A 13,649-nucleotide genomic window follows, 5' to 3' on the forward strand; every position below is an offset into this window, starting at 1 on the left:
TATGATTATCCCTCCCTGTGCTTGTGAGGGCAAATCAAACTGAAAAGTAGCCCTTTACAATTTGAGGTGTCACTGGTGATAGAAAACTTTCATTGTCCTTGGACCTCTTCACTCTGAAACTTGTGGATGTGCTTGACAAGTTAATACTCAACAACAGGAGAAACATATTTAATTGGATGTAAGTGGAAGATCATTTGTTTCCTATTGATTTATATTTTCTGATAGAGAAGAAAAGATTCTGTCAATGAGACTCTGTCAGTGGTAGTAGTAGTGGAACATCCACAAACTCTAGTATTTATACATAAAATGTATAATCTCTACAGCATTAGCCAATGTTGACATTTTGTTAATTTTTATTGATCACAACTAAAGAAAAAAATGTAAAAACTGATCAAATACTACATTCCGTGGTGATTCATAAATACTCATATTTTTCTATGGATTTTCACCTTTATTGTCTCAGTAATGATGTATTAATAACTTGAGAATATTTTTGAATGGCAGCAGTCTTTGACATAATTTAAAATCCTTCTCAATTTGGTATAGTGTTGATGCGGAACATATTAGACACGTCTAAAGTTTTGAAAGCATCTTAAATTTGAATCAAATCAGAGAACTGCTTTTCTCCCCCTTAACTCAGGCCTATGTATTTTCTCTTTCTGTCAATATTTACTAAATTTAAGTGCTGTGCCTACGATCAGGGAAAACAGAAATGGGTAAATTAGAATGTCAGGTAGTCTTCGAAAGTTTTTCACCAGTAAAGATATTTGTAAATTTTAAACTTTTTTTTTGACAGATAAAATATTGTCAGAACGGTTAATGTGCTCTTGCAGTAGCCTGTTAATTTTTACCTCAGTAAAAGTCACTCGAAGTCCTTGTCAAATATTCCAGTGCTTTCCCTCCTCCCTTTTTGTCTCATTTGCATATAAGCTTGAAAAGAGAATTTCTTTGGTAAAAAGTGTTTTGAAATAGATATTATATTCTTTACTGAGTACTAGTGGATGAGTATTTCTCAAATCAAGTGTAAATGACTTACTTATTTGCAGCAGCAAGTGAGAAAAAAAGCTGCAAAGTTTCTGTTAAGGGATTTGGGTTATGCCTCTGAGAACAAAGAGGAAGCAGCCATGTTAGCATTACTGAAGGCAGAGCCAGCCTTGCATTTAACTGCATGGTGGTAGAGGGCAGTGTAATTCCCTGGTTATTCTGTAGACTATCTCAAATCCTTTTTGTCTCTTCTCATTTCACTAACAGAATTCAGAAGGAGCTAGCTGAAATAACCCTTGATCCTCCTCCTAATTGCAGGTAAGAAATGAATTTTGTTGTTTTGGTTTCAAATCGTGGAAAAATATCAAGAGATTGATGTATTGTCTGGATATGTGTGCAGCAGAGGAGACAACGTTTGCTTCTTTACAGCTTTGCAAGTGCATTAAACAAAAATTGTAGAAGGTGAACTAGATAAAATTGGGAGAAAAATACTTTTTAGCATAAGTATACTTTGTGGATTTATGAATATACTGATTTTGTGCTTCTGAGATTCTTATGAATGGTGCTGATTTTTGTTCTGATGTATTTCTGTAGAGGGTGTTTATTCAGAAGTATACTGAAGAAACTTCTAAAATTTTGCTCAGCTTTAAAGTTACTGCTTGTGTGCAATCTGTACTGACCTTCCCTATTTAGAAATTGCTGAATGTGGTGTTACAAAATGTAAATGCAGTAAACAAGCATATAGTTGGTTCTGTTTGATTTATTCAGTTACTAGCCTTAAGGATAAATTTTATGGGCTAAGCTAATGGTTTTAGTCCTCGTTTTCTACAGAATGCATTGTTGGAATTATTTACGTGTTAAGCCAATGTCCGGATGGCTTGAGGAAATTTTTAGTAATTTTGGTAGTTGGAATATGTGTATAAAAAGCAGTAAATGAATTGGAATTGTGGGAATTCATTTCAGTGGAACTCAGGTAGATGAATTTAAGATTATTGGTTGGTATAAGATACATTAAAAGTATCTGGTTGAGTATTTTTTCTCCAATAATTTTTTTCATTTCATTTGTATAGCGCTCTATTCTTTTTTAAATGACTATATGGCTTACAAAATTGAACACACATAGAAAACAATGTTGTAGGTAATTTGTGAAGAGATATGTGCCCAATAATGCAAACGGCTGCAAGAAATAAGGCAGTTTTATGGTTTGATAGGAAAATGTTTTCGTGTTTAACCTGTATTTCTGTTACAAGTTGTATTCACTTGGGATGATAGACCCTATCTCTGAAGTCTGCTTGTGATATATAATAGGGTATAATCCAATTGCTTCTTACTGTGTATGTTAACTGGATCCTCAGATAAGGTGATTTGATCCTGATTTATCCATTGAATGAACAGTTTGCTTGTATTTGTAATTTCAGTTCAAACAGGAAACATGAATGTAAACTAATTTTAAGGAGATAGTGGTATGTGAGATCTCAAAGTATTACTTAAGAGCTGTGCTGTCCAGTAACGTCACCACTTGCCACATGTGGCTGTTGACCTCTTCAGTTGTGGCTAGTCCAAAATGAGATGTGGTATAAGGGTAAAATTTATACACGTTGGATTTTGAAAACTTAGTACAACAAAAGAATGTATAATATTGCATTGACTTAAAAAATATGTTCATTGCATGTTAAAATAATATTTTGGATGTATTTGGCTATATAAAATGTTATTAAAATGAATTTCAATTTTTTACTATTTTAATATGGTTATTGGAATATTTAAAATTACATATGTGACTTGCATTATATTTCTATTGAACAGTGCTGCTTTAGAGAACAAGCAAATCAAAGTATTTTCCCTCCAGCCTTCTAAATGGTGTGTCAAATCTGTAGCCATTTAGGGAGGTCAAGTTAAATTTGCTCGCTGGAAGAATCACTTAACTTGCAGAGTGTGTTCTGATATTTCCCATTATGAAAAATGTAAAGATCTATCAATTCAGAACTGTTAAATGTTTTAAAATTGCATGTAAGGTCAAACATTTTTAAAGGTTTCTGTTGATTTTCTGCAAATGGAAGAAACTAATGTGTATGCATAAATCTAGAAAGCCTAGTAGACATGTGTTGAGTGCCCTCAGAGCAATAGCCTGCTGTTGCAGTTACCAGAGAAATCTGCTTTACATGTTTAACTTGGGAATGTTTCCTCAAGGTCATTGAGGATTATTTTAGAGGGAGTAGAATCTTTCCACGAGATAGGTGGTTTCACTTGTCTTTCTCTTTATATACCAGATTTCATTTAAGTCCTTGAAGTAATGCTTCCTCATTTAGTGATTAGACTAGTGAAACATCAAAACTTGGGGTTTTCTGTGAACAATAACATGGAACACCTCATCCCTGCTTTCCCTTGTCACAACCTGTGATGACTCTCACCTATTGCAAATGACATCTTTTAGTTCTCAAGTTCTTTTAATAGATGAGTTTATGTGTGGCTGTGGTATGTGAAAAACAGACATAAAATATGTCTTAGTAGGGAACCAGGATAAGTTGTTGCTTATTATTGGAGGCAGTGTTTTTCCATATGCCTCACATGTAAAATATCCAGATACTTTGTTTGTCTTCAAATTCTTTTGGGTGGAAGAAGACCTACTTTTTGTCCTTGAGTGGGAATTGGAATACTGAGTATTCAGTAAAGGTGTTTTAGAATTTTGACAAGTAAGAAGCCTGAATTTGTATTATATTTTTGCCTTTGTGTCAGATCTGTGACAGACTGTGGTGTTATGTTCTTTTAATTCACAAGTACGTAAATGAGAATTTTAGCTTTACGGTGATTGTACAGTTTAAATTTATTAATTTATGCTGTAATTAAAAATGGATCTATGTCCATAAATTCTAGAATATGTGAATTCATATTGCCTGAGATCTATGAAACCTAATACATTTGGCTTTCATGTGTAGTTATTTAATCAGAATTCCATTACAGTCTTGAATACGATTTTTACAAGTTTGTCAAAGTACGTGACAGCTTTAATTCCTCCTCGGGGAAGAAATGTAAAGTATATCTGTGTACATTCAGGAAAAAGTTGAATGAAATACAAGAAAACTCAGCAAAACAAAAATTATTCAGACTGGGACGATTTCTCTAAAATCCCTTCCTATTTTTTAATTAATGAAATATTGTTTAATTAGTATATAGTTACATCTAGTACATACACACCCAGGGTGATGTTAGTATTGTGTATGGCTTTATACATGTTTTAGTATATTTTGATAGCATTGATATTTCTTTTCCTGATAATGTAAAACTTTGATAATGACGTTATTTCCAGTGATTTGATGTTATTTTAGGTTTTAGGTATTGGAGGGCCATGGACCATAGTGTACTAAACATAGGGATATATTATTTATTGGTTTCAGTTTATACTGTTTACATAGAGTATAAATAATTGATACATTAATGAGAGTCAAGGGAAATTGTGTTATGGGCATTTCCCTATTTGTATTTAGAGAGAATTATTGACTAGAATTGTTTAGTGATGTGTTATTAAGACATTTACTTTCCATCTGTTTCCCAGAGGGTGTCCTTGTCCTCTCCTAGTCACCACTTGTGCGAACAGCAAAAGTTTAGAAAGGTACTTGATTTCTAACTTAACCCTTAATTTCTTTCCATATAGGAAGAAGCACAAATATACACTCTTAAAATACTCATCAGTATGTTCAGAGTGAATCTATTCTGAAGATATTCGGGGGTATTTGTATTAATAAATAGTTTATTGATGTGGGAAAGGCCATATTGGGGGATATGTATTACAGTTTCAAGTTTATAGTATGAATATACTGACTAGCAAAACCTGAGATGAGGTAATGTCGTTGACTTTCTTCTTTAAAAATAAAAAAATAATGAAATCATAAAAGAAGCAGTTGTTTCTAAACCAGTAGTTGGTAATCTCTAGCTTCCTCATTAGTCTAATTGTCTGAGGATAATTTCTACTTTCTTCTGAGGGTTGCTACCACTTTCCATCATTTTCTAGGGTAGACTAGAACTTTGCTACTTAAAAGAGTGACCTGCAGACTGTCAGCATCTGCGTCACAGATGAGTTTGTTAGAAATGCAGACTCTTGCTTCCCCCAACCCCCAACCCAGAATTTGAATTTAACAAGATTCCTGGTGAATTGCTTATGTAAGTAGGTTTGAAAAGTTCTGGTACTGGAGCAAGACTGTCTGGGTTGAGATCCATGCTCTGCCACTAACTTGCTGTGTTACTTTAGATACATTTTGGAATATTTCTGTTCTTCTCAGTTGTAAAGTGGGGATTAAATTAATACCCCCCCTTTATAATAGGGTTATTGTGAGGATTAAACGAATTAATATGTTTAAGTTTTGTAGCAGTGTAAATGGAGTCAGTAAAGTGGCCACAGCAAGATAAAAATGGGAGACACAGTGTAGTGGTGTGCTCTCACTGTTGCTGGCATTCTCTCCAGTGCATTGATGTCTTATATAATTTTATCTTAATTCATCACCAGATTATTGAGTACAAGTACATAACAAGCAATTTGTTTTTTATTATCAGTAAAAGTAGTTCCTAGAAACTTGTGTAAAAAAGAAAATAAACCTAAAAGCTTCAGGCATAGATGAACAAATACTGCATCCCTTTTAAAGGAACATACGTAAGGTCAATGATATTTAATTCAATAGAGAATATTATGATTGTCCAGTAAAGTATAATAAACAATTTTTAGATAAGAGTAATGATTGTGTTTTCCCCTTTTAAAATATAAGAATTTGTGATTTTACTGTGAATGGGATTATATCAGCAGTTCTAAAATTCACATTCTGGATTGCTGTTACCTGCATTACCTAACCCCATAGCATTCTTTCCTTGTCTGTGAACTAAGGAGAAATTTTGAAAGCTTTTTTCTAATTGGCATATGAAAGCAGGTAATAATTGAAATAACGTGTGATCCGTATATTAGCTTTGTTGGTTGATTGTAGAGTACTTGGTTGTAAACTCTCTCACACATACAGATAGATTACTTTTTCTTAATACATTTGATTGTTTTTGTTTTGGTGTTTGCTACAAGATTGTATCTCATTGGTTATCTAGTCCTTTTATTTTCAACTCTTCAAAAAAAAAGATCCTGGAAGCCCCTTTTTATAAAAATTAAATCTTAATTGGAAGCTCAACTGTAAAACAGATAAATATAGAACTACTCTGACAAAGTATTTTTCATCCCACTGTGCCGTGGTCATCTACAGGTACTTTATATTATTAGTTTTATTGTTGATAAATTCATTTTGGCATCAGTGTAGACCTCAAAAGTCGTGAGGATTTTTCTGAGGACTTGGGCGTTAGTGATAATTTTAAATGATTTATGATCAAAGCAAATTGATGTTTTATTTCTCAATAAGCCAGTAGTTTTTTTCAACACAACTGTAATAAAGTACTTTTTTCATGCTGTATTATAATACTTATCTACCTTCTGCAAGAGCGAGTGTTCCTTGAAGGCAGAGATTGTCTTATTCATTTTTGTATCTCTTCCTTCCTTCACATGGTGCTTTGCATGTGAAGGTCTGTTAATAAATAAATTGAAGTTTCTCAAATTGACATCGAAATAGCAATTCCAGGCAAAACAATGACTTCAGAGAAAATTTATTAAATATCCTATATGTTCTTTACCTTTTTCATAATTATGATATTTAATATTTAATAACCTATTCAAAGTTTACCTAGCTACTGTTTTTGCTTATGAGAGGCAATTGATACTCACAGTAGGCCTAGTTATTTCCTCCATACATGCCAGTGTAGCAAAAATGCTTAGTACCCTGTGTGACTAGAAACATTTTCCAAAGGAGTGACCAAGTGAAAATAATATTCTTCCCTCTAAACTTCACATTTTTGTTAAGGATCTATTAAGTTCAATGCAGATAATGTAATTAGAAGGTGGGTAAAACAGTGTGTGCTTTTAGAAAAGTTATGTGTTTACTTTGCAGCTACATGCTGCAAATCATATTCCTCTCATAACCAATTAGTACTTTATTCTTTCCTTAAATGTGTTGCTGTAACAGCAACTATGGCTATGTTTAATTTTCAGGAAAATCAACAAGTCTTGCATAGAGTGTAAGGACATTCAGATTGAGAATGAAGAACTTGACCTTTCAGTCTCTTCTTCCCTATCAATATGAGATGAAAACATAATAAAATCACTTGTAAATCTAGAGAAATAGAAAGTGATTTTTTTTTTCCACATACCAATTTTGACAGGTAAGTATATTTGGGCATTTTAATTGGAATCTGGAAGCTGAAATATCTTCAAACTTTTAATCTTTTTTTTGCCTTTGCATCAGTGGTTCTCAACTGAGGCAATTTTTGTCCTGCCCTTCCCCAGCCCCCCCAGTCTAGGTGACAATTGGTAATGCCTGGAGATATTTTTTGCTTTTCATAACTGAGGGAGAAGGGGGCTACCACTGACATTAGTAGGTAGAAGTCAGGGATACTGCTGAATACCCTATAATACATAGGACAGACCCCCCACAATAAAGGATTATCTGGGCCAAAATGTCTAGTGCTGAAGTTGAGAGACCCTCCTATAGATACTTGTTCCTGTACTTTGCCTCTTGAATGTTTGAGTAGTTTGCTTTTGACTGTTTTCCTGTCTTATTAGTGATGCCTCCTTAATATATTCACCTACACGCTCCTCAGCTGGTTCTTCACTTCCTGCTACTTCTGTGCATAGTTTACACAGATCTTACATTATTTGACATACGCATGTATTATTTTTTATGCGAAACCACAGGAATGGCTACCTTGAGTACCTGCTAAATTATGGTCTTCTGAGGCCAGAAATGCTTACAGCAGTATTTTTATTTCTTTTAGGTCTTGTGCCAGTTAATTATATCCCTGCATGATCTAACTTTAGGCTGGTTATGTCTATTCTACTAGGAGTATTAAAATAACATCATGGAGAAATAACATTGGACAGTCATCAAAATTCAGTTTGACATTGAGTTACACGCAGGTTAGAAATTTGTGCTCCTCATTTGGGTTTTATTTTCATCATTACGACAATACACAAGTTACTTCAATTTTTACAAGTTCCCAATCCTTTATTTCAAACCCTTGGGGCCGGATGTGTTTCAGAATGCAGAAATTTTCATGTTTTAGAAAGGTAATATGATGTGTTTGTGGTACTTTATGTAATCTGTTCCACAGCATTACTGTTTCTCTGCATTACTGTTTCCACACCAAAAATGTATTAATGTTCATACAGGTGGGATAAATAGAAGCTACAAATAGTTTCAAGTCAGTTCAGATTTAGGGTTGCTACCAAATTATTTTGTAACAACCTTATTAAAACTTCGTTTTTTTTTTTTTCTGGAATTTTGAGATACTAGAATTGTAGATAAGCAGTTAATGGCCCTATACAGTAGTTCCCTCTTATCTGTGGGGAATACATTTCAAGACTCCTCTGTGGATGCCTGAAAGTTGACATAGTAGTCATTGTTAAGTAAAATGAAGGTTATTTGAAAATAAGCACTGCAGTAGTCTATAACCAATTCTAATAGTGGAGTCTGATAGTCAAGACCACTACTAAGTGACTAGAGAAAGCTTGTTCTACCTGCAGCCCTTGGGCCACATGGTGGCTAGGACATCTTTGAAAGTGGTCTGACACAAATTCATAAACTTTCTTAAAACATTATGAGATTTTTTTTTTTCTCTTTTTTTTTTTTTTTTTTTTTTTTTTAGCTCATCAGCTGTTGTTAGTGTATTTTATGTGGCCCAAGAGAGTTCTTCTTCTACTGTGGCCCAGGGAAACCAAAAGATTGGACACTTCTGGACTAGAGCATATGCAGTGTGGGTAAACTGGACAAAAGTATGATTCAAGTCCAAGTGGGATGGAACAGGGCAATGTGAGATTTCATCATGCTGCTTAGAATGAGGTGCGATTTAAAACTTAAGAATTATTTCTGGAATTTTTCCATTTAATATTTTTGGATTGTGGTTGACCTAGAGTAACGGGAACTGTGGGAAGTGGAACTGCACGGATAAATAGGGACTGCTTTGCTACTTCTGTTACATGACCATGACTGAAATTACTTACTACTCATGATGAAAGGGTGTTTTTATTTGCTTTGCTTTCTTTTTTACCTGTTTGCTAATAGCTGATTTTGGTTTCTCAGTTGTTATTTTTGGTTTATTGGGTTTTTTGTTTTGCAACTTGTATGCTTAAGAGTTCTTTTCTCTTAAGGTGAAACTATCAGTGTCCACTTGTTTTTAAGTTGTTCTTTGTATATTGGGTTGTTTTTTCACATTGCTTTCAAATACTGTCTTTAAATCATTCCATTCATTCTAGATGCACAATATTACACAGAAAGGAAGGTAATCTTTAATACTTAAACACAAGTATTAAGTAATACTTAATACTTATGTATGTATTTTGCCTTGCATTAAGTCCAATTAGACTATAAAAGGAGACATTAAATTTTGCTGGTTGTGTTGTGATTACAAACAAAACTAGAAGGCTCAGTGGCTCAACATATAAAGATTTATTTCTCACTCATGTGAAGTCCACTGTGGGTCCAGAGACTATCTTGGGTAGCTCTTCTCTGTGTTGACTTGTATCTATGTATCTTGTAGCTCTGACATTTGGAACATGTGTCCAGGCAAGACACCTGGAGGGTCATGTGGCAACTTTCAAGTGCTTTGGTCTGGAAGTAAGGCATGAATTAGTCATCCGTGTAGAGTAACTGCAAAGTAGCTGAAAAATGTGTAGAAGTGTACAGATACTTGGTGAGAAATCAATTTCCGTGCCACAAAGTAGACACACATTCTCTCTCTTTCTCTCTCTCTCTCTCTCTCTCTCTCTATCTCTATGAATAAGTGACTTTCACTCTCGCTTCAAAAACTTAAAGAGGAAGTAATTGAGTACCAGCTTGGCACTGTGCTAGGTTCCACAGTATAGTAACCTAATAATACAATATTTTGTTTTAAATCCTAAAACAACTCTATGAAGTAAATATTATTATTCCGTTTAAATTTCAAAACTGAATGTGAGTGATGAGAAAATTGCCAAATGTCATGCAGTGTGTATGTATATATGACAGATCCAGGGCAAAAACCTAGTTTTTGACTTGAAATGAAAGCATTTTTGGTTTTGTACAGTGCCGTTTGAAAAATCTTGTAAAAGCAGAGTTCATATAGATCTATAAGTACATGCTTAGTGTAAGTATATCCCTTTCATTTGCTTATTTCTCAAAGGATCCAAAATACTGTTCCTGTCAGGCTTTAGAATCTGGCAAATAAAGTCCAGATGGTGAATTGGAGAAAGAAGAGGGTTTCCTTCTTTGGCTTGGAGATGCCAGGCCCTTCCTACATTTATCTTTTAAAAATTATCATTCAGAAGCATTTTCTTTTCAGGTAGTATTCCCCAAGTGGTCAGCTGTCTTGTCTTGTTCTCTTTCTTTGTAGGAAGACTGTCAGGGATTGAATATGATCATAATGGAAAAGGTAGATCTGTTTGCAGCCTTGTAGTTCTTTATGTATGGCTTTCTTACAGGCAGAGGAGTAACTTTTAAATCTACCTTTACTTTTTTCTCTGGGGTGTTGTGAAACATTCCATGTTTATGAATTGCTTTGAAATTGGAAAAATTCTCTCTGCAGATAAGAATTTTTGTGTTTTATGAGGAAGAACTCCAATCATGTAGGATTTTAAGGGATTTTTAAAGCTGATATCTCAGTAATGTGAGCATGTATTATCTTTTAATATTGATAACAGCTCTGATGTTTTTTTGCAGAAATTTGGATTTTTTTATTAGGTTCCTCTTAATTTTGTCTTGTTTTATATATTTCATAGTTTATTTAAACTGTTTCTCCTAAACTTATGAATTTGTACTTTTAAATTTATGTAAACTTGTGATCATTAGTATGGGGATTTGCTTTTTCTCTTTTCTTTCTTTCTTTCTTTTTTTTTTTTTTTTTTTTTGAGACAGGGTCTCACTCTGTCACTCAGGCTGGAGTGCAGCATGATCTTGGCCCAGCGTAACCTCTGCCTCCCAGCCTCAAGCTATCTTCCCACCTCAGCCTCCTGAGTAGCTGGGACTACAGGTGCACCCCACCATGCCCGGCTAACTTTTTTTTCTTTTTGGAGACAGAGTCTCGCTCTGTCACCCAGACTGGAGTGAAATGGCACAATGTCAGCTCGCTGCAACCTCTGCCTCCCAGGTTCAAGCAGTTCTCCTGCCTCAGCCTCCCGGGTAGCTGGGACTATAGGCATGTGCCACCACACCCGACTAATTGTGTATTTTTTTAGTAGAGACAGGGTTTCACCATGTTGATCAGGCTGGGATTTGCTTTTTCCAGTGAGTCTCTTTGGAAGAGTGGCTGGTCCACTTTATAAAACAGAACTAATGTTCTCAGGGTGATCTACCACATTTATATATTTCATTTTAAATTGATGACATTATTGAATTTTATTAAGCAAATACATGCCTTGCATCTTGTCTAAATGCAGTAGTAAAGTTACATTCTAAAGCCTTGAGATTTTTCTCTCTGTTGACATTCTATCGGTTTTATAAGGGTGTATAGAGAAATAACAAAAGCTTGTTTATTGCATCTATTTTGGATGTGCCTGTCAGTAGGTGGTGATAAAGTAATACCAATAGTGAGGATCAGCTTAGGGTCATTCAGTTTTTAAACATCCCAGTTCCTTGTTTTTGGTCCTTGATGTGTATAATAACTGTTTTAATTTTATGGTTATTCACAACAAATGAAGCTTTGAAAGGAACTGCGGTGTAGTCTGTCTTTTTTGGAAGCTTTTGGACTAGTTATGCCATTTCAAAGTTTTTTGCTGCTTTAATGTTCCAGAGCAAATATACTCAGTCATTCTGTTTAACTTCCAGCTTGTCTGGGGAAAAATAAAGACATCTCTAGTCCAAAATTGCTTTTGGGAGTATAGTTCCACATCTTTTGGTCTGAATGAAAGGCCTAGGGAAACATGAATTTTGTTACCTTTTTATTTTATTTTCCTTCACTTATAAATCATCATCATGATCCTCCCTTTACATCCATGCATCTCACTTTTTATAAACACTGTTTGTTCCCTTTCTGAGGGTGGTTATTTGTAGTTAGTTTTACCATTTACAGTCTTATAGGTCCTTTACAAATGGATCATTTTTTCACATTAAATTTTAGTAGGTCAAGAATCCATTTATTCAGGGTCCCAAAGAGAATCGATCTCAGAAGATTGTGGCTACATATTTTTTATGGCTTCCTATTGCTTTCTGTAGCCTTCTCAATTTAAACAGTAGCAATAACAAAATGTAGAGGGTAGCATAAGGCATTGGCTTTATGATTTATTCTTGCCTCATGCTTGTTTCTTAGGGTATTGGTGTTATTTGTTAGATTTGGAATATATATGCTTGTACTAAATTTACCTGGTATCACAATGAGAAGAAACCTGGCATTTGAAGGCTTTGAACACAAACTCAGAGGCATGTAAATCTGTGGAATTCAATGGCAGTTTTAACTAGTGTGCCTTTAATTTTTATTCATTTTATATTTACACCAGTGTCCTTGTTAAATTTTAAAAGACATTTTTCTCATCTTCCCAGATGCTTACTATCCCCATTTCCATTAGAAGATGCCAAATACTCGTTTTGTTCTTTTGAAAACCCTAAAATAAGCATGTTGCAATTACCACTTTTCCCTTCTGCCGAGGTTTCTTAATTTTGGAGAACTTGAAACATACACAAAAGTAAACAGGCTGGTATGATGAACCTCCATAAATATAACCTTTATCCAGTTTCAGTAGTTACCTAATCATGGCTAATCTGGCTTCATCTATGCCCCCATCCATTTCACTCTCCCATTATTACATTAAAACAAGTCTCAGACATCATTTCATCTGTATCTTAAAATATGCAAGTATTTCACTATGCACTTTCAAAAGATAAGACTCCTTTTAACTTAACCATTGTGACATCAGCATGCCTACAAATTTTCAGTAGCTCCGTAATCAGTCATTGTTTAGGTTTACAAATGGGTGTTGTCCTTCCTTCCCCACAGTTATTTGAATGAGGATACAAGTAAAGTCCAGTTGACCTTTGAACAACATGGATTTGAACGAGTTTATTCATTTATACATAACTTTTTTTCAATAAATGTATTGGAAAAATATTTAGAGATTTACAATTTGAAAAAACTTACAGATGAATGGTGTAGCCTAGAAATAGTGAAAATATTAAGAAAAGGTTAAGCTTGTCATGAATCCACAAAACACATGTGGATACTAGTCTGTTTTATCATTTACTACTGTGAAGTAATACACAAATCTATTATAAAAAGTTAGAATTTATCAAAACTTACATAGACATTTACAGATCATACATGGTGCCATTTGGAGTCAAGAGAAACGTAAACAAATGTAAATATTAAATCATAACTGCATAAAATTAACTATAGTACATACTGTATTACCGCAGTAATTTTGTAGCCACCTCCTGTTGCTGTTGCAGTGAGCTCTAGTGTTGCAAGTATCTGCTTAAAACTATGTGATGCTGATCATTTCTGTATAAGCAGTTCATCACTCCAGTAAATTGGGTATTGCAGTAAAAAGTGATTTCTCCTGGTTCTTGTGTGTATTTTACTGTGTTTAGTGCAATACTGTAAACCTTGAATAACACCATGGGACC

General features: G+C 34.2%; 1 protein-coding gene across 4 annotated transcripts in view; it reads left to right on the forward strand.

The window, feature by feature from the left end:
• Positions 1–13,649, forward strand: part of UBE2E3 (ubiquitin conjugating enzyme E2 E3) — an 83,815-nt gene that overhangs the window by 2,412 nt on the left and 67,754 nt on the right. For all 4 annotated transcript variants that reach the window (XM_025404905.1, XM_025404907.1, XM_025404906.1 and 1 more), the window contains one exon: positions 1,252–1,302. In XM_025404905.1, the coding sequence (XP_025260690.1) occupies positions 1,252–1,302 (51 nt within the window). The remainder of the gene's footprint in view (positions 1–1,251; positions 1,303–13,649) is intronic.

Source organism: Theropithecus gelada, chromosome 12 (assembly GCF_003255815.1).
Source record: "Theropithecus gelada isolate Dixy chromosome 12, Tgel_1.0, whole genome shotgun sequence".
NCBI classification, from domain to species: domain Eukaryota; kingdom Metazoa; phylum Chordata; class Mammalia; order Primates; family Cercopithecidae; genus Theropithecus; species Theropithecus gelada.